Source organism: Convolutriloba macropyga, chromosome 7 (genome assembly GCF_964194025.1).
Source record: "Convolutriloba macropyga chromosome 7, txConMacr16.3, whole genome shotgun sequence".
Lineage (NCBI taxonomy): Eukaryota > Metazoa > Xenacoelomorpha > Acoela > Convolutidae > Convolutriloba > Convolutriloba macropyga.
This window is the reverse complement of record NC_134474.1, coordinates 53009559-53036461: the sequence shown is the minus strand read 5'-3', so window position 1 is coordinate 53036461 and position 26903 is coordinate 53009559. Positions and strand designations below refer to the sequence as shown.

The 26903-nt window shown below is 36.5% G+C and overlaps 1 protein-coding gene across 1 annotated transcript in view; it reads right to left on the bottom strand.

The window, feature by feature from the left end:
• LOC142343154 (KICSTOR complex protein kaptin-like) overlaps positions 1–26903 on the bottom strand; it is a 68193-nt gene that overhangs the window by 21020 nt on the left and 20270 nt on the right. The window contains exons 3-5 of the mRNA XM_075394850.1: positions 8724–8842; positions 1297–1553; positions 578–829 (exon numbers count right to left, since the gene is read on the bottom strand). Of these exons, the coding sequence (XP_075250965.1) occupies positions 578–829; positions 1297–1553; positions 8724–8842 (628 nt within the window). The remainder of the gene's footprint in view (positions 1–577; positions 830–1296; positions 1554–8723; positions 8843–26903) is intronic.

The window sequence follows — 26903 nt, the reverse complement described above, 5'->3', positions numbered from 1 at the left end:
AGCAAAACTGATCAAAAACCTCCCAATTAGCATTAAACTCAAATTAACTACTTGAAAACATCAATTCCTATCAAAACAAGCCTAAAACTAATACAATATCATAATCAAACCTCATAACCATCAAAATTTGCAAAAAAACTGCTTTTAAAAGCCACGTGAACAAAAAAATTTCGCTCGCTTAGAGAAAATTTTTTCACACATCAATTTCTCGCTCTCTCAAAAACAGCGGTATGAACAAAAACCACTCTCTTTTCGCTCCGCTCTTCACTTTTGTTCAGCGCCAAAATCACTCCAAATTTTTTCACGCGTTTCATTTCCCGCTTCAAAAATCACTCCAATAAAATTGATTAAAAAAAGGACTTCTCCAATACTCCTCTTCGAGTCGTAAAAAGACAGCGCCCCAATACAATTCAAATTCTTTGAATTGTAAAAAAAAATAGGAGCGCTATAATAGCCGGCTGAGAAGATGAGGGCGGCTATTAATCATTATTCAAAGAGGGAGAGCCAATTCTGTACTAGGTACCAGGGAAGGCCATAACGGTTGATAAGTTCCCTTGATATTAACACCTGTACACACCTGTACATTGCCATTTTCCCATGCAACTGCGGACAATCTTTTCCTCTCTTCAGATGGGACATAAAACACATCCATCCACAGAATCAGAGGGAGAGGCTGGTCAGGTTGCGTGAGGTAGTTCTCGTCGAAATTAAACTCGGGAAATAGAATTTCTGTTTCATCTTGTGGCAACTCTGTGAACTTGAACGAATTCTCTGTTGACGTATCGGTAAAAACGTGAATTAAGGAGTTTTCACAAGGCACTAGGAACACCTAAAGAATAAATTGAGATTAAAGAAATTCGTAATAAAATGTCCCTCAGGAAGAAAGAACACCACCCTTTGTAATAACGTTTTAAGGCATTTTCATATGTCTATTCTCACCTACTTTGTGTTAAAAAAATTGACTATACAAAGAGAAGAATACTTCTGTTCAAAAAAATCTCAAAGCAAAGAAATGAGCGAAGTAAACAGTTGTCTGGGATGGTGATGCTTAATAAAACATGATAACTTTTCCCGCAGTTGAAAGTACCAATGCAGAATCAAGGCTGTGCCCAAGAGAAACACGGCAGAATGGAATCTATCAAACGTTTCTCTAATTTTTGACACTAATATATTCGGAGCCATTACATTTCCTAATATGCTGCACAGATTTTAGTTCTAACATGAAAAACTCGAACAAAGACTTATTCAAGAGTTCAGTTGGCACAATCCAGTGAGTAAGAAAATCTTACTGCGAACATTTTGCTGTCTGTTTGGATGAGTGAGGAATGCGTTAGTGACCATGGTCGGATTGTACGCGATGCTCTGCTCGCAATAGTCAACAGGGTTCGATACATTACTGTCGTCAGATGCGTTTGGACAGGAGTAAAAGTTGATACAGCAACACTTGCTCTGATCGCCTCCAGCAGAGCCAACTAGACTGCCAGAGAGATCGCCTGTAAAGGGCTCCGTTAAAAGCGGATCCTCTTCCGATTGACAGTTGATGAACACTACGCCTTAAACAAAACATGAACCGACTAATGTCAAATTAAGTACTTTTGAACAACAGTCAGGGCAATTTAATTTACAGGGGGCGTAGCTGAGAAACGTTTTATTGGTGCCAACAAAACGACCTTCAGAGGACCTTCAGGATGTCAGTCTGTTATTTTCAACACTAAGCTACAATTTGTATCTCTTTCGCTCAAAGTCGCATTTAACTTAGTATCAAACTTTATTTCAGAATGAGAGCAACTTATATCACTCAAGCATGAACAAGGCACTTGAGCAGTCAAATAAAGTTCTAGAAGAGAACAAAAACGGTCAATCACAACTTTGCATCAATCAAAAAAGACACGTTAAAAATAACTGCTTCAAACTTTGCGAGGGCAATTAATAAAAAGGATACTCGGCAGATTGTCCAAAAATAGCCTTCGTTGATTCCCATAACCCCGATTAGAATCGAAAAACAAAAAAAAGTGAAAATGATTTTTTAAAAATTTTCAAGCATTTTTTAAAAAATTCGTTTCATAGTTAGTGTACTGAAGTACACATAGATAACTTAGCTAAGCTATGAAATAAATTCATTCTAAATAATACAATGGCGCATTAATTTAAACTAACAATGTTGTGTAAAATGTTTCCAGAGTATTGATTAGAAAAAAAAGAAATTTGCTCTTTTACATTTAGAAGTTAAGATCGAAATTCATTTATGCATTTAATACTCCAGAACACTTTTAGGCTAAAGTTGGCCTGTTTTCAAGTGTCTCTAGCGAAAGAGATCGTAAACATCAAAGATTATACGCAAAGAACATAAAAATTTTTTATTAGCTACATTAAAAAAATTGTTGGAAGCCTGGAGTTTAGTACCCGGTTTGATCTCAGATTTTAAACCAAGATAGCAACTCATCATTGTCAATAATATATAAGTCCAAAAACTTGTGACAAAAGTTCTTTACTTGCCGCTTTGAGAGATCAAAAATAAAGTTGACAAAATTGGGGAAAAAAGTTTAGCAAGCAATTAACCATTTTACGAATTTTTGGTTGCAGTGAGAAACTTTCAAAATAAATAAACACAATTTGTTTTTAAATAAACACTATTTGCGAGAACTGTTTCGCGCATTTGCTATTTTGAGACGCTCTTCCCTTGAGATACAGTTTTTTAAAACTGGGATTTCACATTCTTTTCGTATTATTTTTATTGCCATTTTGAGTATTTCAAACAGGTGGAGCTTTGATACATCATAATGTAGCAGTTCTTTCCGCTTACTTGTTATGGGGTCAAACTTTTTTTTGAATGTTATGATTCTGGCTATTCTTTTCACCAATTGATTCAGGGTTTTGAGTACTTGATTGCTTGTGTTAGCGTAAACTAAGACTCCGTATTCAATTACTGGTTGCACATATGTTCGATAGACTTGAACTAACTGATTTGTTGTTAGGACCTTCCTAATTCGGTAGAGAAGTGAGCAGAAACCTAACATTCTTTCCGTTAAATTTTTGGCATGTTCTTGAAAACTTAATTTATGGTCTACCTGAATCCCTAGAAACATAAAAGTTTCAACATTTTGGATTGTTTTACAGTCAATGTAATTCTTCTCTGAAGAATTACATTGATTTTAGTTTCATTTGTTTTGGGTTCACTTTTTGTATAAACTACAGTGTCATCTGCATCGAGGATGAATTTTATGTCAGATGTTTCGAGGGTCAGATCATTTATGTATATAAAAAAAGCAAAGGACCCATTATTGAGCCTTGTGGGACACCAATTTTTATGCTCCTCATATATGACTTCTTCGAGCCTATTTCAGTGTATTGAAATCTTCTGCTCAAATAGGACTTCAAAACTTTCAAAACATGTCCTCTTAGACCATAACTGGAGCACTTTGCTAGTAAGATTTGGTGGTCCACGGTCTCAAAAGTTTTTTTGAGATCCAAGAAAGTACTGATCGGATTTTGTTTACTATTTAGACAATTTAATCGAACATTTTCGCTGAGTTCCACCAGTGCATCAATTGTGCTGCGGTTTTGTCTAAAACCAAATTGATTTTCATTTAATACTTTTTCTTTATGGAAAACAATAATTCTGTTGATAATTTTTTCAAAAATTTTACCTACCACCGGTAGCAGTGATATCGGACAATAATTTGATGGATCACTTTCGTCCCCTTCCTCGAATATTGGGATTATTTGCGATTTTCAGGCAATCAGGAAACAAAAATTTAGACAGGAGTTGAAGACTTTGCAAAGAAAAGGTGAAATTGATGGCGCAAGCAACCGTAAGCAAAAGTTATTCAAATTGAAAGCATCTACACTGCATTTGTTTTTCATATCACTCAAAATTTTGCTTATCTCCGTTATTGTTGTTTTTTGGAGAAATAGACTGTTGACAACTTTCTTTGGGTAGGACTCATTGCGTTTAGCACTAAATTTTTCTGTAAGTTTTTTCCCTATGTCTGCAAAGAAATTATTAAACGATTCCAGTTTTGACTCTACTTCATTGATCTCTAGGTTTTTGGATTCACCCATTATTTCTTTTTACACCATCAAAAGAATTTCGAGTGTTTTGACCAGCTTTTTTATTCATTTTTGTTTGATAGTATTGTCTCATCTTTTTCCTGACAAGTTTCTTAACTACTTTGGATTGATTTTCATATTTTGCTTCGGCTGATGCCTAAAAAGGAAGATCTTTCTTTTAAAGACAATTGCCTTAAGTAATGTTTTTTTGTAGCAGCATTTTTTACTTCGTTGTCGATCCAGTTTCTCTTGTTTCTAACAGATGGATTTTTTTCCGGAATTATTTTGTTCAGTTCTTTGTTTAAAAAGTCTTGGAATTTAATCAATGATTCATTGCAATTGATGGAATTTAATTTTTTCTTGAGCAGAAAGTTGCTGTAAGACACAATTTTTGCTCTTATTTGATTCAGATTATCTGTGTTCTGTAATTTTGGCAATACTCGTATCTTATTACATTTTTTGTTGGAAAATTTGGTATTTTCAGAAAATTGTAATTTAATGGTATAGTGATCGCTTACAGCTGTTTTCAGTACTTTTTGAGAGGATTTGAAATTTGTAAAAAAAAACACATCAAGTAACGTTTTCGAGTAATTGGTTTCTCTTGTTGCATCTTGCGATGACACAAAAGACAGCCCAATAGCGCTAAGTGCTGATATTAGCTGGTCATATTTTTTTCCTTTGTGAACAAAATTAATATTCAGGTCTGCACAAAGTATATGTTTGGTATTTGGTTTGAGAACTACTTCATCTAAATAACTTCCTAAAGTTGAAAACGTAGCTTCATTGTTGCCGTTTGGCGGTATATAAACACAGGTTCTAACTATTTCAGTCCCTCTATAATTTATCAGAACTGATATAGACTGAATTGAGATTTTCCAGTTTTGCAAGCAATTTTGCATTAGACGCGCAATTTACAAATATTCCAACGCCACCACCCCTCTTTTTTCTTTCCGAACTAAATAAGCTACTGCAATTTGCTAGATTAAAAATTTGTTTGTTATCTGTTGGCTTTAGCCACGTTTCAGTTAAGCAAATCGCAATTGCCTGTTTCTCACTTTCTTGAAATATTTTGAATTCGTCAAAATTTTTCGACAGTGATCTTATATTTTGCAGAAGTATTGAGTTTCTTCCATTGTTTAAGAAAGTTAGTGGAGATTTGAGATGTCATTTTAAGAAATAAAAGAGCAGCGCGTTTTGGCAGCAAAATTAAGCCAATCAAAACCATCCCCCTCTTCATTGTTTTATTTCAGATCTTCAAATTTTTTAACAAATAAATTGTTTTAATTACAAGCAGTTTAAAAAAGAGAGAAAAAAGTAATAATAAAAAGTTTCTTGTTTCTGTTTCTTTTCCTTTTTTTGCTTCCTCTGCGGAGATCACAGAGTTTTTTAGTATAGTGTAACCATCTCTCGCCATCAGCAAAACTACGTACATCACAGTTTGCTAATGACAACTTGCAGAAATCACAAGCAAGACAGTCACGCATATAGAAGAGAAAACACACTAAGCTAACCTTAGCCTATCCTAATTGATCTCTTGCGCTGATTAATAAAATTAACCACACGTTAAGTTCTGTGTAAATAACAGTTCAGTTATTGCAATATGTTATCAAAAATTATTGAGTTTTACCAAGACTTCTGATATTATGAAGTTTTTGTCATTGTCAGTATTGTCTTGTGTTCTGCTTTTTGTGAGCCGGCGAATAATGATCATTATTGTCATTGTTGTTTGACCTCGCGTTGTACGTGTTTTTCTTCACAGCCAAAACATTATCCAAGTCTTCAACATCATTGCTTTTTTGTATGTTGGTTTTTGGCTTCCTCGATCAACCAAAACAGAGACAGTGCAGTTATGTGTACTGACAATCATATTTCTTTTTACTGCTTCAGCTTTTATCTGTGTCTCAATTACGGGTAGTGGCTCGTTCAGGTATATGTTCTTATTATTAATATGATTTTTGGCTTTCCCCAGCGCTCATTTCTTCTTGAAAACTTCCAACTTATCATTGAAGTAAATAAACTTGCATATCACCGTTGACAATTGGTATTCTGTCTCAGTGTTGGGTACTATATGACACGTTTTGATGCTATCAACCGTTAATTTCACTCCAAGAAAATCGTCAAAAAAATTTAATGTGTCGTATGTCACCTTTTTACTAGTGCGCGCGTTAAAAGGATTCACAATGAGTACACTATCTTTCCGAGAATACCTCTCCTGGGCCCGCATTCGTTCATTGATGTTTTTTTGATTTGCTCGAAGAATTTGTAGCTCCTGATCTTGCTCAATATTTTTTGTTTAAGATCTTTAACCTCCTTACAAAGTGCTTCAATTTTTTGTGCGTAATTTTTACTCACGACCTCAGATGTCACTGCTACTGATGGTTGTTCGTTGCTCTCCATGGTGATAAGACGATAAACCAAAAGAAAAAAGTAATTAATAGTCTAGGAAAAAATGTTTAGATATGATATCAATAAAGATTTCAGTAAGAAACAATGTTTTAAGAGATGTTTTTGAAAGCCTTTCGCTGCTTTAAACGCATAAGAATTTTTAGAGCATTCTTTTTCTCAAGGACGTCACCTTTTTCTCAAATGTCTATGCACTAGAACACACATCTTACCGTAGGACTATTTGCCATTTGAATGGCAGCGACATGATAGCGCTGCAACAATCAAATTGAACGAGAGTCTTCTCGTTATGAAATCTATATATAAAAAGGCATTGAGAAGTATAACGATTAAGAAAATAAGAACTAAATTTTGAGAAGTTACAGAAATAAATTCAACTCAAAATCTTTAAACCTTTTCCTCAACTATCATAACTGATGAATAGATATCCCACAAAACAAGACTTTGTTTAAAAGAGATCAAAGGGGACTGATAATAGTTTCAAGTCCTTACTAACCTTAGTAAAGTCCTTACTAACCTTCTCAAAGTTTCCTTTTATATTTCAACCTTTTCTTTTAAAAAGCACGTTTCGTTTCTATTAACAGTCAAACTTCCGCTTTAAATTACCTACGTTAAAATATTAAAAATCTTAAGAAATGCTGTACCTAGAGCAGTTAGTCAAATGTTCTGACTACAATCCTAAAACAATTTTATGAGACTTTTAAGAGCTTAGCCTATAATATAGGTTTGACCATCGAGTCAGAAGTTCAAGATATACCTCGTACCCCCTGCCCTGATTATATTATAGACAGAGAGAGAGAGAGAGAGAGAGAGAGAGAGAGAGATCAAGCATCCATTTCGCAGAGAATGCTGCCAAATTCAATCAGGTTGAAGCTTTTGCTTTGGAGAACACTCAAGTGGTTGAAGATTTGCTTCAGCTTGGTGTAGTCATAGTTTGTATCCCAGCGAGATTGACGGGTGTGGAAACGCTTCGATTGAATGCACTTTTGAATGAAGTTACTTTATTTTGAGAGGACCCTTTTCTGTTTTGAGATTCTTCGTTCCGTGTATGCCAGCTAGGTTGAGCGTAACGTCGGCTCCTTGGGCTCAAACCTTCTCTTGAACATGAATGAAACAGTTCATCCAATATCGAGGATCAAGCCTGTACCAACACTGTATTCTGTTTTGAGACAGGAACTATCAGAAGGAAAAGCGAAACTTCGCAACTGTTTGATTGTTTGCTGCACATACATTGCTGCGCAAAATTAATGAATACCATCAACTAGTGGAGTGATCGCTCTGAGTTTGCGTTGTTTCTTTCACATTTGAACTCCCACTGAAAATCGAAGTCTTCGAGAACCGTTTATCTCTGTTCGTGTTTCCTCGGTTTTCCTCCTTTTTCTCTTCATGCTAAAAACCCTTCATCAACGAATGCCATTCTATTCCAGATAGCGATTTTTCAAACATAATAAGATGAGGCCAGTCTTCTTCTTTATCAACAAAGAACCACCACTTCTCTTTGAGAACTTCAGGTAATTTATCTACCGCCATACACAGGAGCTTGAGATTAGATAACCAACTCGTTTGTACTCTTTGAGCACGTTCACAAAGTTAGATAAAATATTGAAAAATGGATCAGAGCTGATGAGTCGCGAGGTTTCATTTGACATGCCTTGCAGAGACTCTCCAGCAGTGCATCAATGATCACATGAAACCTTCCAAATTTCTTCCAGTTGATGACGCCATGAGGCCTTCCGAATTGTTTGGTAGTTTTTCAAGCTCTCTTTATACACTGATCCTTGCGTTGTGCATGTCAATTCTCGGCCAATGATTGGCTGAAGTTGACAACAAAAACATTTTTAACGACTTGTTTACAAAAATAAAAATATTCGTAATTTTCCGACTTCCTGCAGTTGTTTTGGCATTTTTGTTACCTAGAGAATGACATATCCCCTTGATGTCGAAATATCTCATCTTAATCTTTTCAATAGTTTTCATTAATATTTGACAGTTTTCAAGTCTTTTGAGAATGACGTTGTCGGGATTAGTAACTTCGAAAAATTTTTTTGTAGTGTTTTTTTCTTCGTGTACGGCTTGGTATTTGATTTCTTTGTTATCGGAGGCTGTTCTTTCAAGGAGGCTGATAATGTTGTCTCCAGATGCTCCAATTCTTTGAATAGTAATTCAGGACTGGCTCTGCTGTTTTTTTTAAATTTTGCCTCATTTCAAATAGGTTATGTACCACACACTAAATTGAATGGTTTAGTAACAATGGACGGAGAGTCGCTTACAAATGATGTTGATTTCATTGTTGGTGAAACAGTCAATTGCCAGGACAGTGAACGTGCTCTGAACTTCAGGTAGCCCGGGCAGTTTAACACAAGAAGTTGTGCCGCGCAGATTGTCAGTCCTGAAAAATATCAAATGAGTTGCACATAAATCACACTGAAATTCACGAAAGCGAAGTATCGACAGAGGAATCGTACATTTAGACATAGAACATTAGTTGAAACTATTAAATGAGTTTTACGCAGCAGTCTCTCCATCATTTTACTATTCAACAGCTTTCAGATCCTAATAACATAGCCGCAAGAGTTCCGGAAACGGCTCGACGTAGAAAACTGACCATCCTCACTGACTTAATGCACATCCTAAATAAGAATATTGAACAATTTGAACGACAGCAGAAAAAAAATAACATGAGAAAACTGACAAAAACTGATAGAGCATCTGATAAAATTTTCGGGAAAATGACAATAGAGGAAGTTTACAACGACTATTACAAAATGATACACAATCTAGCAAAATAAGTTCATAGACAGAAAAACAAGGAAAAGGAAAGCAGATGGAAAAGGACAAAAATGAATATTAGAAAATTCTCTATCCAAATTCTCATTTTTTTAGATCATTCTCTGTTCAATTGACTAGTTCATCAAACATAGCCGGCAGATTGCCGGAAAATAGCCGCGATAGACGCTTGTGGCGTTACATGAATTGAAACAACTATAGAAATAAAATAGACAGATCGACCACCAGTCCTTTAATAGACCACTCGACTTTTGGGTTAGCTTCGGACTGTCTTTTATGAGACACATAAGCTCTGTAAGGAGAAAGCCCTAATAGGGCTTTTAAAAATTAGGATCATTTCCGTTTGTGACCCCTCAGCTTAGTGGGCGCATATTATTTGCACCCCCCAGATGCACGTGCAATATTTGGGGGGGGGGCACAAACGGAAAAGATCCCAAAATTAATATTCGAAATCAAAAACTCAAGACTCTAATATTCAAGAATTAGGGCATATGTTTGGCACTACTTAGATGCACACTATTGACCTTTAATCAGTAAATGTTCATAAAATTTAAAGTTTCGTAAGTGAGCTCAGAAGACATTTTTTTGAGTGAGGTAAGTCATTGAAAAAGTCAATTCCAAGAAGTTACGGTAAGACAAAACAAATATCTGTTAGACGAAGTAAAAAAAATAGGAGCGCTATAATAGCCGCCTAGAATTGAGGACGCGGCTATTAATAAGGGTAAAATCTCGGCTCACAGCTTATCAGTGCTGTTATTATCAGTTCAGTTCGATTCATCAAGCTAAAATTCATTCTCCCGGCTATTATTTTGAGAACAAATGTCATTACACCTCTGCCAGATCAATAACTCCCCAAAAACGCGGCAGAGAAGCATTAAATAAACATAGAACAACTAATGTCGGATAAATTGCTCTCGAACGACAGGCGGTGCAAATTAAATTAGAGGGGGTGCGGCTCAGAAATGGATTATGGGTGCAAAAAGACGACCCCACAGCGTTCGAACCGCTGACCTCCAGTTCGGCGGCCTGAAGTATTCGCCACTCATTAACAATTCCAGTCACTCAGAATCGCTTTTACCAAGGAACTTAATTTCAGAACGAGAGAAACTTATAGCACTCAAAAATAAAGCACGTGTGAAAAGGTTACTCAGGCAGTCAAAAAATATTCTAGAACAAAAGCGCAAAAACGGACATGCAAAAACTTTACAAAATTAGACCAACACGTTTATTTTTTGAAAACATGCCTCAAATGTCGTTTGAGAGCAATTAAAAATGTAAAGAGCGAAAGACAAAAAACCTGAAAAAAAAATAATTCATTTCAGTATAAAAAATGACTTGTCTAGCCTCCAAGTGTCACTTCATAGTAACAACACCTACAGAATAGCTCTTAATTAAAAACATACCAAGAAAAGCTACAGCGATAAGTGAAGCATAAAATCAGAAGAAATAGTCAACAAATCTTGAAAAATGGACAAAATAAACAAAATAAACAAAACAATCGAATGCTTTTTTCACACCGTTTTCGTTTTTAAAAAAAGTAGGTTGAAAAACGGAACAGGAATGAAAACTTAAGGCAGCCATTAGCGGCAAAAATTTTAACCATTTATACATACAAATAGTTCACATTAGAAAATTTAATTCGTGACACATAATTTCGAAAATCTATTACATTTCTGCAGTGCTATCAAGTAGTCAAACAAATGAGCTTCCTTCTCAAAAAGCAAATTACGAGGGCAACGCAAGACGGTGTCAATTTAAATAAAAAGATGGGAGGCACAAAAAACAGGGAACAAGTTGGAAGAAAAAAAGAGCGGAAACCTTTAAGAGCTGTCATTTTTTTCTAATCCAAAAGCCCTAAACATTAAGGACACTGGTCTGCAGGCTTCCGAAATACGCGCGAGCGGAGAGAACTTGGATGATAAAAAACCTCTTTCATTCAGCAGCCAAAAACGATTCTTTCAAAACGATGCATTAAAAAAATTGAATGAAGATCAATCAAAAACTAAAAATCATAGTCCATGTCAATATCTTTTCGGTTAGGTTTATGACAGCTAAATTCATAAAAACGTCTTTCAAAATTGTCAAAAAAGGTTGGTATGATTAATAAAAGCTATAAAAATTCAACTACCGCTGCCGAGAAAAACAAATAGCTCACCGGAGTAGGCCTACAATTTTTACCTATTAAAATTGCATGAAAATTGCTCATTTTCAAGTATACAAGATTGTCAAAAAATAGTTAAAACGCTTGAATAAACAAAGGACAAAATGAAGACTTCTTTAAGGGTGGCATAGCATGCAACCGGAACTCGGCGCATGTGACCAAACTTCCCTCTCAATGCTTATCAATGAAATCGTTTCTGGTCAGATACTTGCCCAAAGCAGCTTCTTCCATGGGATCAAATTTTCCAGTGTGGGGGTCAAATTTTAATATTCAAAGCCTCCATTCACGCTATGAAACTGTCTCCTCAAAACATTTTCGGCGAATAAGGCGTACGGCTCTAACAGAGCTGCTCAACCATTTAATTCCTACCTGGCTTTACCTGTTTATCCCGCTTTTAAGGACGAAAAGTTAAAAGAGTCAGACAATAACTAAGTCCAGCAAAAAATCGTATAAAGACAACTGGACTAATCTAATTGCTGCAAACTTCGTTTGAGAGCAATTAAACAATAGCGATCAACAGCATTTGAGAAATGCATGTTAATCAATTGAACTAATTTGGCTGTGACGCTTTCGCTCTCCTAAAATAAAATTAGATTCAAACAACGCTAAGTGCATGTTAATAAGACTTTGCTATCTTGGCATTCAAGAAGTCGTTTAAACCTTAAAACGACTGTTAACCTTTTACAATTCTAATTTGAGCGGGCCGTTTCCTTCACTTCATGATTTTCAGGACCAGAGATTTGTTACCCTTTCGTTCTTTTTCTTTGGAACAAGCTTTTGTCCTAATGCTCAGCTTGAAATTAAGGCTGCTAGAAACAAGAATGATCCCTAAAAACTAATCACGGACCAAATTAACTAGACTAACTTTTGAGATAAACAACAGCTGACAGAACCCAAGCCTTTATAAGCTCACAAGAATAGTCATAACTTAGACGAAAATAACAAATCTTTATACTCCAAATAAACTGTCGATTTATGTGTTGTATGCTTTTGGCAAACAACCTGGCTTTTGCTGAAATTTTTATGTTTCTTCCAATTTTTATGTTTCCAGTTTTGTCTGAAATCCGCCAAACTGAACTGGTATCATCTGAAAACTGCACAAGATCAAAATCAGCTTTATTTGCTCTAAGAAATACGTGACACAAGCAAAAATTAGAGGTTCTAAAACTGTACCTAGCAGATCAACGAGGTTGACAACGTCACCTGTGAATTGTTCTCAGCGCCAAACTCAGTTCTGAGCTCAATTGCTGATAGAAGATTGGCAATGGTGAAAAATTATAAATTAAAAGAATTCCTGTAGCAGTTGTGGAAAACCTAATCGACTAACGTCAGACGAACTGCTCTCAAAAGAGAATGATGTTTGTCTGTCTGTGGACGTTGCAGCCACATTAAGCTTCGGCAGGCTAGCCTGAATGGGCAAGTGAGGCAGCGCAGTTGCAGAATTGCCCAGCCAATTCTTGCCCTCATCAACCTAACGCCTTTTACAATTTATTCCGATTGTTAAGGTCAGGCAAAAACTTGCATGGAAAAAATGCAACAAGACTGATATATTATTATAATTGATACTTCATGGATATGCCACTGGGGAAATATGCCTCGCAGTTATAATCTAGGATCAGCACAATTTTCACACAGACAATGTAAGTCCAGGTACAGCTGTTGTTTTCAGTCCAGTGTCTATTGAAATAAATCCATAGTTCGATCAGTTTATATTAATAGTTTTCTAGGTTGAAGGTATCTAAGATTTGTTGAATAACATTGACTCTGAATCGATTTATGCACCAAAAACCAATGTTGAACTTTCCTTCGACGATATTACTGAACAAAATTAAGTCAATAACCAATTAAAAAATAAAGTACTGGTACTAAATTTGATTCTATTAAAGCATTCTTATACACGCTTCCGTTAATCCATCTCAAAACTCTCCTGTTGAAGTTTTCTAACTGTTAAGCCAGTCTTTCGAGAGTTTCCAACATGCTGAAGCAAATAGCAACGAAGGAATAATTATAGCCCCATAAATATGAGCTTTCGCTCAATGATGAAGTATTGACGACGTACTAATTTTCAACAACAAGGCTTTGGCTGCTTTTCAAACTCTTTTTTGAAAATGTTTATTCCAGTTTAGAGTTTCATCTATACCAAGTCCTAGACCTCTAACAAGTTTTACGGTCAATGATTAGCCTTGCATATTAAAAGAAATTCCATCTAACAAGTGCTTGTTTGCCGAACTGAAAATGGCTAATTGAGCACTTTTTCAAATTGAACAAGAGATGATTTTGAACACCCCAACGGCGCAGCGCATTGAGATCATCTTCAAGTTTATTGAGCGCTTCAATTTTTATCGTTTCCATTGTAAATAACTTAAATCTTAAGCAAATAGCAGAGCAGTTAACAAAAATACCACAGCTGATAGGTCAGCTATGTAGATCAGAAAAAAGAACGGGCGCAATACTGAGCCTTGTAGAACTCCAAACGTTATGGTCATCGACTCTGTTAACTCAACACCAGTGCGTTCCTTTTGCTTCGTACATGTTAGATCACTTTGAATCAGTTCGAACAAGCCTTTAAAGATGGAAATAAAGAATTTTTTCAAAAGAGTGCTATGCTTAGGTTTATCGAAAGCTTTGGAAAAATGGAATAATACGAAAAGGTTTGCTGATTGCGCAGGGATGTAAAGTAATTTAGTAGCATCGTCTCCGTCCTTGTTTTTCAATGCTTCAATCATGGAGTTGACCTTTTCAGGATATAAATCGGAATAATCAGGCGCAACGCTTATTTGATTGTAATTGAGCTCCGCGTCTTTAAGGTTCCTTACGCAACAAAAAATTTCACATTTTGCTAGTTTTTCTTTTGAAAAATTCTGGTCTTGGTCTGTGATCGATCTCATGAGTTGCCTTCACAAGTCTTATGAATTTGTCGACTTGATCCTGGTCTAGTTTGATGCTCAACCCTCCCAAACAGATTTGCTGATTGCGCAGGACTGCAAAGTAATTGAAGCATTACAGACCATTTTGGTATGAAGCCAAACTGACAAGTTTTTATTGAGTCGGTAAATGAGATAAAAAAAGGGGCACAAAACATTTCAAACAACTTGCTATATTTTTCAAGAGTGTCAAAGGTCAGCATTTCAACACTTTTTTGTCGCCATCAATGTAAAATTATAAACTTCCAAAGCCTTTTCATATTGATATTTTTTTAAGAAGACCAAAATGTTTCCCAACATTTCTTGTATACGATAGGCGGTATTGAATTATCACCTCAGCTATTGCAGCTGTCCAGTACCCCCAACTCATTCTTTCTGATTTTGTTATTGTGAGATCAATGTTGCCAAACGAATGATTTGCATTTAACTCAAAATATTTGTACTCACTATCGGTCAGCATTATTGCCACAAATTGTTAAACAATTCGGCTTCGTCGAGGTGCTTTATCTGATTTCATTACCAGCGGTATGTTATCTTTCTTGAGACTTCAGGTACTTGAATACTTGATTTCTGTCATGGATAGCAAAACAAAATTGTTCATACTCAACTCTGTCTGAGCTCTGTATTGTCTAACATTCTTGTATTAGACCACTAATTTTGAGTGACTACCGACGCCTCATTCTCTCAAACCATTGTCTTCCTGTTCAGATCTTGTGTTGCAAATGTGCTGTTGCGGTAACGTCCAAGATGGAAAGGATTGTTTTTTTTTGTTCGCGTAGGTCCACGTCTTTCAATTACCCCAAAAATCATAACAGAATCTTGTATTCACATCTAATTTGCTCTAGCAAAGCTTTTCCAACGAGTTCGCAATGACAACTTTATTCATTTTGTCGAAATTACATCTGCAATTTCTCAAGTACCCTGACGCAGCTTAAAAACGTATCACATCTTTACACTCGACATTATAAAGTCATTGCTAAGCACAAGATCAAGGACAGTCGATTTAATTGTATTGAAACCCACAAAATGCATTAGGTTTAAGTCAAACAGAAAAGAAGCAAACTTTTCACGGTAATTTCCTGATTCGTAAGTTTTCCAATCAGTGTGACGCAAGTTTAAGTCATCAGTTAAAACCGGGTTCGCTATACTTTGTCTCCGGGAAATTACAGAGTTTCTGAACATCATCGTCCGATACTTGATAGTGGCTACTCATTGTCGGGTTGTAGAGCACAGCTATATGACAAGGTTCGGAAGAAGTTCTGAGTTTGAAGATACGAAAAGAAACGGGAAGTTCTGTGACATGAATTTCGTCGTGCTTAATTTGTTTCCTGATAGCAATTAGTACAACACCATGATTAAAAATTTCCTTTACCGCCGGTCTGTCTGCTCGTGATACGATGAAATCTGTATGAAATACCTATCCATTTTTGAACTCCTTTGTGAACAATGTCTCAGTTATTATGATATCAAATTGGCATCGGTGTAAACTATCAAGGAGTCTTCTTTGCTTCATATCAATAAGTGTTCTCACGTTTGACAGTAAAACTGAAATTATTTTACTCGATTTTTATTTGCTTTCTTTCGCCCAACATCGATGTTCTTTCGACGTTTTTGAATCTGTAGCTGCAACGCAGTGCCTGGAGTTGTATATCCTCATTTAGTAGCATCGTCTCCGTCCTTGTTTTTCAATGCTTCAATCATGGAGTTGACCTTTTCAGGATATAAATCGGAATAATCAGGCGCAACGCTTATTTGATTGTAATTGAGCTCCGCGTCCTTAAGGTTCCTTACGCAACAAAAAATTTCACATTTTGCTATTTTTCCTTTTGAAAAATTCTGGTCTTGGTCTGTGATCGATCTCATGAGTTGCCTTCACAAGTCTTATGAATTTGTCGACTTGATCCTGGTCTAGTTTGATGCTCAACCCTCCCAAACAGATTTGCTGATTGCGCAGGACTGCAAAGTAATTGAAGCATTACAGACCATTTTGGTATGAAGCGAAACTGACAAGTTTTTATTGAGTCGGTAAATGAGATGAAAAAAGGGGCACAAAACATTTAAAACAACTTGCTATATTTTTCAAGAGTGTCAAAGGTCAGCATTTCAACACTTTTTTGTCGCCATCAATGTAAAATTATAAACTTCCAAAGCCTTTTCATATTGATATTTTTTAAGAAGACCAAAATGTTTCCCAACATTTCTTGTATACGATAGGCGGTATTGAATTATCACCTCAGCTATTGCAGCTGTCCAGTACCCCCAACTCATTCTTTCTGATTTTGTTATTGTGAGATCAATGTTGCCAAACGAATGATTTGCATTTAACTCAAAATATTTGTACTCACTATCGGTCAGCATTATTGCCAAAAATTGTTAAACAATTCGGCTTCGTCGAGGTGCTTTATCTGATTTCATTACCAGCGGTATGTTATCTTGCTTGAGAATTCAGGTACTTGAATACTTGATTTCTGTCATGGATAGCAAAACAAAATTGTTCATACTCAACTCTGTCTGTGCTCTGTATTGTCTAACATTCTTGTATTAGACCACTAATTTTGAGTGACTACCGACGCCTCATTCTCTCAAACCATTGTCTTCCTGTTCAGATCTTGTGTTGCAAATGTGCTGTTGCGGTAACGTCCAAGATGGAAAGGATTGTTTTTTTTTGTTCGCGTAGGTCCACGTCTTTCAATTACCCCAAAAATCATAACAGAATCTTGTATTCACATCTAATTTGTTCTAGCAAAGCTTTTCCAACGAGTTCGCAATGACAACTTTATTCATTTTGCCGAAATTACATCTGCAATTTCTCAAGTACCCTGACGCAGCTTAAAAACGTATCACATCTTCACACTCGACATTATAAAGTCATTGCTAAGCACAAGATCAAGGACAGTCGATTTAATTGTATTAAAACCCACAAAATGCATTAGGTTTAAGTCAAACAGAAAAGAAGCAAACTTTTCACGGTAATTTCCTGATTCGTAAGTTTCCCAATCAGTGTGACGCAAGTTTAAGTCATCAGTTAAAACCGGGTTCGCTATACTTTGTCTCCGGGAAATTACAGAGTTTCTGAACATCATCGTCCGATACTTGATAGTGGCTACTCATTGTCGGGTTGTAGAGCACAGCTATATGACAAGGTTCGGAAGAAGTTCTGAGTTTGAAGATACGAAAAGAAACGGGAAGTTCTGTGACATGAATTTCGTCGTGCTTAATTTGTTTCCTGATAGCAATTAGTACAACATCATGATTAAAAATTTCCTTTACCGCCGGTCTGTCTGCTCGTGATACGATGAAATCTGTATGAAATACCTATCCATTTTTGAACTCCTTTGTGAACAATGTCTCAGTTATTATGATATCAAATTGGCATCGGTGTAAACTATCAAGGAGTCTTCTTTGCTTCATATCAATAAGTGTTCTCACGTTTGACAGTAAAACTGAAATTATTTTACTCGATTTTTATTTGCTTTCTTTCGCCCAACATCGATGTTCTTTCGACGTTTTTGAATCTGTAGCTGCAACGCAGTGCCTGGAGTTGTATATCCTCATTTAGTAGCATCGTCTCCGTCCTTGTTTTTCAATGCTTCAATCATGGAGTTGACCTTTTCAGGATATAAATCGGAATAATCAGGCGCAACGCTTATTTGATTGTAATTGAGCTCCGCGTCCTTAAGGTTCCTTACGCAACAAAAAATTTCACATTTTGCTATTTTTTCTTTTGAAAAATTCTGGTCTTGGTCTGTGATCGATCTCATGAGTTGCCTTCACAAGTCTTATGAATTTGTCGACTTGATCCTGGTCTAGTTTGATGCTCAACCCTCCCAAACAGATTTGCTGATTGCGCAGGACTGCAAAGTAATTGAAGCATTACAGACCATTTTGGTATGAAGCCAAACTGACAAGTTTTTATTGAGTCGGTTAATGAGATGAAAAGGAAACACATTTCAAACAACTTGCTATATTTTTCAAGAGTGTCAAAGGTCAGCATTTCAACACTTTTTTGTCGCCATCAATGTAAAATTACAAACTTTCAAAGCCTTTTCATTTTGATATTTTTTTAAGAAGACCAAAATGTTTCCCAACATTTCTTGTATACGATAGGCGGTATTGAATCATCACCTCAGCTATTGCAGCTGTCCAGTACCCCCAACTCATTCTTCTTTCTGATTTTGCTATTGTGAGAACAATGTTGCCAAACGAATGATATCCATTTAACTCAAAAAATTCGTACTCACTATCGGTCAGCATTGTTGCCAAGTGTTGTTAAACAATTCGGCTTCGTTGAGGTGCTTTATCTAATTTCATTATTGGCGGTATGTTATCTTTCTTGAGACTCTTCAGGTACTTGAATATTTGATTATTGTCATGGATAGCAAAACAAAATTGTTGATAATCAACTCTGTCTGTGCTTTGTATTCTCTAACACTTGTATTAGACCACTAATTTTGAGTGACTACCGACGCCCCATTCTCTCAAACATTTGTATTGCTCTTCACATCTTGTGTAGCAAATGTGATGTTGCGCGAACGTGCAAGTTGGAAAAGATTTTTTGTTCGCGTAGGGCCGCGTCTTTCAATTACCCCAAAAATCATAACAGAATCTTGTATTCATATTTAATTTGCTGTAGCAAAGAGGTTCCAACGAGTTCGCAAAGACAACTTCATTCATTTCGTCGAAATTACTTCTGCAATTTCTCAAGTACCCTGAAGCAGCTTAAAAACGTATCACATCTTCACACTCGACATTATAAAGTCATCGCTAAGCACAAGATCAAGGACAGCCTATTTAAATGTGTTGAAACACAAAAAATGCAATAGGTTCAAGTCAAAAAGAGAGGAAGCAAAATTGTTTTATAGGTTATTTCCTGATTCATAAGTTTCCCAATCTAAATTGTGTGACGCAAAATTAAGTCATAAGTTAAAACTAGGTTCGTTATACTTTGTCTGCGGGAATTTACGGAGTTTCTGAACATCGTCGTCTGATACTTGATAGTGGCTACCCGTTGTTGGGTTGTAGTGTACAGCTATATGACAAGGTTCGGAAGAAGTTCTGAGTTTCCCGATACGAAAAGAAACGGGAAGTTCTGTGACATGAAATTCGTCGTGCTTAATTTGTTTACTGATAGCAATTAGTATACCACCATGATTCAAAATATCCTTCACCGCCGCTTTGCCGGCTCGTATTACGATGAAATCTGTAAGAAATAATTATCCATTTTCGAACTCCTTTGTGAACCTTGTCTCAGTTATTATGATATCAAATTGGCATCGGTCTAAACCAACAAGGAGTCTTCTTTACGTCAAATCGATAAGTGTTCTCACCTTTAACAGTAAAATTTAAATTATTTTACGCGATTTACATTTGCTTTCTGTCGCCCAACATCGATGTTCTTTCGACGTTTTTGAATCTGTAGCTGAAACGCAGTGCCTCGAATTGTATATCCACATTTAGCGGCATCGTCTCCGTCCTTGCTTTTCAATGCTTCAATCATGGAGTTGACCATTTGAGGATTTCATTCGGAATAATCAGGAGCAAAACTTATTTGATTGTAATTGAGCTCTGCGTCTAAGGTTCCTTACGCAACGAAAGATTTCATTTTTGCTGTTTTTTCTTTCAAAAATCCTGGTCTTGGTCTGATCGATCTCCTGAATTGTGTTCACAAGTCTTATGACAGTCGACTTGAATCTGGTTTAGTTTGATGCTCAACCCTCCCAAACATTGCTAATTGCGCAGGGCTGTAAAGTAATTGAAGCATTACAGACCAGTTTGGTCTGAAGCCAAATTGACATGTACATTTCTTGTATACGATTGGCGGTATTGAATCATCACCTCAGCTATTGCAGCTGTCCAGTACCTCCAACTCATTCTTCTGATTTTGTTATTGTGAGATGAATGTTGACAAACGAATGATTTGCATTAATATTTGTGCTCACTATCGGTCAGCATTGTTGCCAAGTATTGTTAAACAATTCGGCTTCGTCGAGGTTCTTTATCTAATTTTATTACTGGCGGTATGTTATCTTTCTTGAGACTCTTCAGGTACTTGAATATTAATTTCTGTCAAGGATAGCAAAACAAAATTGTTCAAACTCATCTCTGTCTGTGCTTTGTACACTCTAACACTCTTGTATTAGACTACTAATTTTAAGTGAATACCGACGCCTCATTCTTTCAAACCTTTGTCTTTCTGTCCAGATCTTGTGTAGCAAATGTGATGTTGCGGGAACGTGCAAGTTGGATATTGTTTTTTGTTCGCGTAGGGCCGCGCCTTTCAATTACCCCAAAAATCGTAACAGAATCTAGTATTCACATTTAATTTGCTGTAGCAAAGCGGTTCCAACGAGTTCGCAATGACAACTTCATTCACTTTGTCGAAATTACATCTGCAATTTCTCAAGTACCCTGACGCAGCTTAAAAACGTATCACATCTTCACACTCGACATTATAAAGTCATTGCTAAGCACAAGATCAAGGACAGTCGATTTAATTGTGTTGAAACCCACAAAATGCAATAGGTTCAAGTCAAACAGAGAGGAAGCAAAACTGTTTTATAGGTTATTTCCTGATTCGTAAGTTTCCCAATCTAATTTGTGTGACGCAAAATTAAGTCATAAGTTAAAACTAGGTTCGTTATACTTTGTCTGCGGGAATTTACGGAGTTTCTGAACATCGTCGTCTGATACTTGATAGTGGCTACCCGTTGTTGGGTTGTAGAGTACAGCTATATAGCAAGGTTCGGAAGAAGATCTGAGTTTAGTGATACGAAAACAAACGGGAAGTTCTGTGACATGAATTTCGTCGTGCTTAATTTGTTTACTGATAGCAATTAGTACACCACCATGATTTAAAAATATCCTTCACCGCCGCTTTGCCGGCTCGTATTACGATGAAATCTGTAAGAAATAATTATCCATTTTCGAACTCCTTTGTGAACCTTGTCTCAGTTATTATGATATCAAATTGGCATCGGTCTAAACCAACAAGCAGTCTTCTTTACGTCAAATCGATAAGTGTTCTCACCTTTAACAGTAAAATTTAAATTATTTTACGCGATTTACATTTGCTTTCTGTCGCCCAACATCGATGTTCTTTCGACGTTTTTGAATCTGTAGCTGAAACGCAGTGCCTCGAATTGTATATCCACATTTAGCGGCATCGTCTCCGTCCTTGCTTTTCAATGCTTCAATCATGGAGTTGACCATTTGAGGATTTCATTCGGAATAATCAGGAGCAAAACTTATTTGATTGTAATTGAGCTCTGCGTCTAAGGTTCCTTACGCAACGAAAGATTTCATTTTTGCTGTTTTTTCTTTCAAAAATCCTGGTCTTGGTCTGATCGATCTCCTGAATTGTGTTCACAAGTCTTATGACAGTCGACTTGAATCTGGTTTAGTTTGATGCTCAACCCTCCCAAACATTGCTAATTGCGCAGGGCTGTAAAGTAATTGAAGCATTACAGACCAGTTTGGTCTGAAGCCAAATTGACATGTACATTTCTTGTATACGATTGGCGGTATTGAATCATCACCTCAGCTATTGCAGCTGTCCAGTACCTCCAACTCATTCTTCTGATTTTGTTATTGTGAGATGAATGTTGACAAACGAATGATTTGCATTAATATTTGTGCTCACTATCGGTCAGCATTGTTGCCAAGTATTGTTAAACAATTCGGCTTCGTCGAGGTTCTTTATCTAATTTTATTACTGGCGGTATGTTATCTTTCTTGAGACTCTTCAGGTACTTGAATATTAAATTTCTGTCAAGGATAGCAAAACAAAATTGTTCAAATTCATCTCTGTCTGTGCTTTGTACACTCTAACACTCTTGTATTAGACTACTAATTTTAAGTGAATACCGACGCCTCATTCTTTCAAACCTTTGTCTTTCTGTCCAGATCTTGTGTAGCAAATGTGATGTTGCGGGAACGTGCAAGTTGGATATGATTTTTCGTTCGCGTAGGGCCGCGCCTTTCAATTACCCCAAAAATCGTAACAGAATCTAGTATTCACATTTAATTTGCTGTAGCAAAGCGGTTCCAACGAGTTCGCAACGACAACTTCATTCACTTTGTCGAAATTACATCTGCAATTTCTCAAGTACCTGACGCAGCTTAAAAACGTATCACATCTTCACACTCGACATTATAAAGTCATTGCTAAGCACAAGATCAAGGACAGTCGATTTAATTGTGTTGAAACCCACAAAATGCAATAGGTTCAAGTCAAACAGAGAGGAAGCAAAACTGTTTTATAGGTTATTTCCTGATTCATAAGTTTCCCAATCTAATTTGTGTGACGCAAAATTAAGTCATAAGTTAAAACTAGGTTCGTTATACTTTGTCTGCGCGAATTTACGGAGTTTCTGAACATCGTCATCTGATACTTGATAGTGGTTACCCGTTGTTGGGTTGTAGAGTACAGCTATATAACAAGGTTCGGAAGAAGTTCTGAGTTTGGTGATACAAAAACAAGCGGGAAGTTCTGTGACATGAATTTCGTCGTGCTTAATTTGATTCCTGATAGCAATTAGTACACCACCATGATTCAAAATATCCTTCACCGCCGCTTTGCCAGCTCGTATTACGATGAAATCTGTAAGAAATACCTATCCATTTTTGAACTCCTTTGTGAACCATGTCTCAGTTATTATGACATCAAATTCGCATCGGTGTAAACTATCAAGGAGTCTTCTTTCCTTCAAAACGATAAGAGTTCTCACGTTTTACACTAAAACTTAAATTATCTTACTCGATTTTCATTTGCTTTCTTTCGCCCAACGTCGAAGTTCTTTCGACGTTTTTGAAACTGTAGTTGCAACGCAGTGTCTTGAATTGTATATCCATATTTATCAGCATCGTCTCCGTCCTTGTTTTTCAATGCTTCAATCATGGAGTTAACCTTTTCAGGATTTTATTCAGGAAACGTCCAAGAAGATGCGGGAACGTCCAAGATAGGAAGGATTGTTTTTTTTTTGCGTAGGGCCCCGTCTTTCAATTACCCCAAAAATCATAAGAAAATCTTGTATTCACATTTAATTTGCTGTAGCAAAGCGGTTCCAACGAGTTCGCAATGACAACTTCATTCATTTTGTGGAAATTACATCTGCAATTTCTCAAGTAACCTGACGCAGCTTAAAAACGTATCACATCTTCACATTCGACATTAAAAAGTCATTGCTAAGCACAAGATCAAAGACAGTCGATTTAATTGTGTTGAAGCCCAAAAAATGCATTAGTTTCAAGTCAAACAGAGGGGAAGCAAACTTGTTTTAAAAGTTATTTCCAGATTCATAAGTTTCCCAATCTAATCTGTGTGACGCAAGTTTAAGTCATAAGTTAAAACTGGGTTCGTTATACTTTGTCTCCGGGAATTCACAGAGTTTCTGAACATCGTCATCTGATACTTGATAGTGGTTACCCGTTGTTGGGTTGTAGAGTACAGCTATATAACAAGGTTCGGAAGAAGTTCTGAGTTTGGTGATACAAAAACAAGCGGGAAGTTCTGTGACATGAATTTCGTCGTGCTTAATTTGATTCCTGATAGCAATTAGTACACCACCATGATTCAAAATATCCTTCACCGCCGCTTTGCCAGCTCGTATTACGATGAAATCTGTAAGAAATACCTATCCATTTTTGAACTCCTTTGTGAACCATGTCTCAGTTATTATGACATCAAATTCGCATCGGTGTAAACTATCAAGGAGTCTTCTTTCCTTCAAAACGATAAGAGTTCTCACGTTTTACACTAAAACTTAAATTATCTTACTCGATTTTCATTTGCTTTCTTTCGCCCAACGTCGAAGTTCTTTCGACGTTTTTGAAACTGTAGTTGCAACGCAGTGTCTTGAATTGTATATCCATATTTATCAGCATCGTCTCCGTCCTTGTTTTTCAATGCTTCAATCATGGAGTTAACCTTTTCAGGATTTTATTCAGGAAACGTCCAAGAAGATGCGGGAACGTCCAAGATAGGAAGGATTGTTTTTTTTTGCGTAGGGCCCCGTCTTTCAATTACCCCAAAAATCATAAGAAAATCTTGTATTCACATTTAATTTGCTGTAGCAAAGCGGTTCCAACGAGTTCGCAATGACAACTTCATTCATTTTGTGGAAATTACATCTGCAATTTCTCAAGTAACCTGACGCAGCTTAAAAACGTATCACATCTTCACATTCGACATTAAAAAGTCATTGCTAAGCACAAGATCAAAGACAGTCGATTTAATTGTGTTGAAGCCCAAAAAATGCATTAGTTTCAAGTCAAACAGAGGGGAAGCAAACTTGTTTTAAAAGTTATTTCCAGATTCATAAGTTTCCCAATCTAATCTGTGTGACGCAAGTTTAAGTCATAAGTTAAAACTGGGTTCGTTATACTTTGTCTCCGGGAATTCACAGAGTTTCTGAACATCGTCATCTGATACTTGATAGTGGTTACCCGTTGTTGGGTTGTAGAGTACAGCTATATAACAAGGTTCGGAAGAAGTTCTGAGTTTGGTGATACAAAAACAAACGGGAAGTTCTGTGACATGAATTTCGTCGTGCTTAATTTGATTCCTGATAGCAATTAGTATACCACCATGATTCAAAATATCCTTCACCGCCGCTTTGCCAGCTCGTATTACGATGAAATCTGTAAGAAATACCTATCCATTTTTGAACTCCTTTGTGAACCATGTCTCAGTTATTATGACATCAAATTCGCATCGGTGTAAACTATCAAGGAGTCTTCTTTCCTTCAAAACGATAAGAGTTCTCACGTTTTACACTAAAACTTAAATTATCTTACTCGATTTTCATTTGCTTTCTTTCGCCCAACTTCGAAGTTCTTTCGACGTTTTTGAAACTGTAGTTGCAACGCAGTGTCTTGAATTGTATATCCATATTTATCAGCATCGTCTCCGTCCTTGTTTTTCAATGCTTCAATCATGGAGTTAACCTTTTCAGGATTTTATTCAGGAAACATCCAAGAAGATGCGGGAACGTCCAAGATAGGAAGGATTGTTTTTTTTTTTTTTGCGTAGGGCCCCGTCTTTCAATTACCCCAAAAATCATAAGAAAATCTTGTATTCACATTTAATTTGCTGTAGCAAAGCGGTTCAAACGAGTTCGCAATGACAACCTCATTCATTTTGTGGAAATTACATCTGCAACTTCTTAAGTAACCTGACGCAGCTTAAAAACGTATCACATCTTCACATTCGACATTAAAAAGTCATTGCTAAGCACAAGATCAAAGACAGTCGATTTAATTGTGTTGAAGCCCAAAAAATGCATTAGGTTCAAGTCAAACAGAGGGAAGCAAACTTGTTTTAAAAGTTATTTCCAGATTCATAAGTTTCCCAATCTAAATTGTGTGACGCAAAATTAAGTCATAAGTTAAAACTAGGTTCGTTATACTTTGTCTGCGGGAATTTACGGAGTTTCTGAACATCGTCGTCTGATACTTAATAGTGGCTACCCGTTGTTGGGTTGTAGAGTACAGCTATATAACAAGGTTCGGAAGAAGTTCTGAGTTTGGTGATACGAAAACAAACGGGAAGTTCTGTGACATGAATTTCGTCGTGATTAATTTGATTCCTGATAGCAATTAGTACACCACCATGATTAAAAATATCCTTCACCGCCGCTTTGCCGTCTCGTATTACGATGAAATCTGTAAGAAATACCTATCCATTTTTGAACTCCTTTGTGAACGATGTCTCAGTTATTATGACATCAAACTCGTATCGGTGTAAACTATCAAGGAGTCTTCTTCCCTTCAAAACGATAAGAGCTCTCACGTTTTACAGTAAAATATTTTACTCAATTTTCATTTGCTTTCTTTCGCCCATCGTCGAAGTTTTTGAATCTGTAGTTGCAACGCAGTGTCTCGAATTGTATATCCATATTTATCAGCATCGTCTCCGTCCTTGTTTTTCAGTGCTTCAATCATGGAGTTGACCTGTTCAGGATTTTATTCAGGAAACGTCCAAGATGATGCGGGAACGTCCAAGAGAGGAAGGATTGTTTTTTTTTGCGTAGGGCCCCGTCTTTCAATTACCCCAAAAATCATAAGAAAATCTTGTATTCACATTTAATTTGCTGTAGCAAAGCGGTTCCAACGAGTTCGCAACGACAACTTCATTCACTTTGTCGAAATTACATCTGCAATTTCTCAAGTACCCTGACGCAGCTTAAAAACGTATCACATCTTCACACTCGACATTATAAAGTCATTGCTAAGCACAAGATCAAAGACAGTCGATTTAAATGTGTTGAAACACAAAAAATGCAATACGTTCAAGTCAAAAAGAGAGGAAGCAAAATTGTTTTATAGGTTATTTCCTGATTCATAAGTTTCCCAATCTAAATTGTGTGACGCAAAATTAAGTCATAAGTTAAAACTAGGTTCGTTATACTTTGTCTGCGGGAATTTACGGAGTTTCTGAACATCGTCGTCTGATACTTAATAGTGGCTACCCGTTGTTGGGTTGTAGAGTACAGCTATATAACAAGGTTCGGAAGAAGTTCTGAGTTTGGTGATACGAAAACAAACGAGAAGTTCTGTGACATGAATTTCGTCGTGCTTAA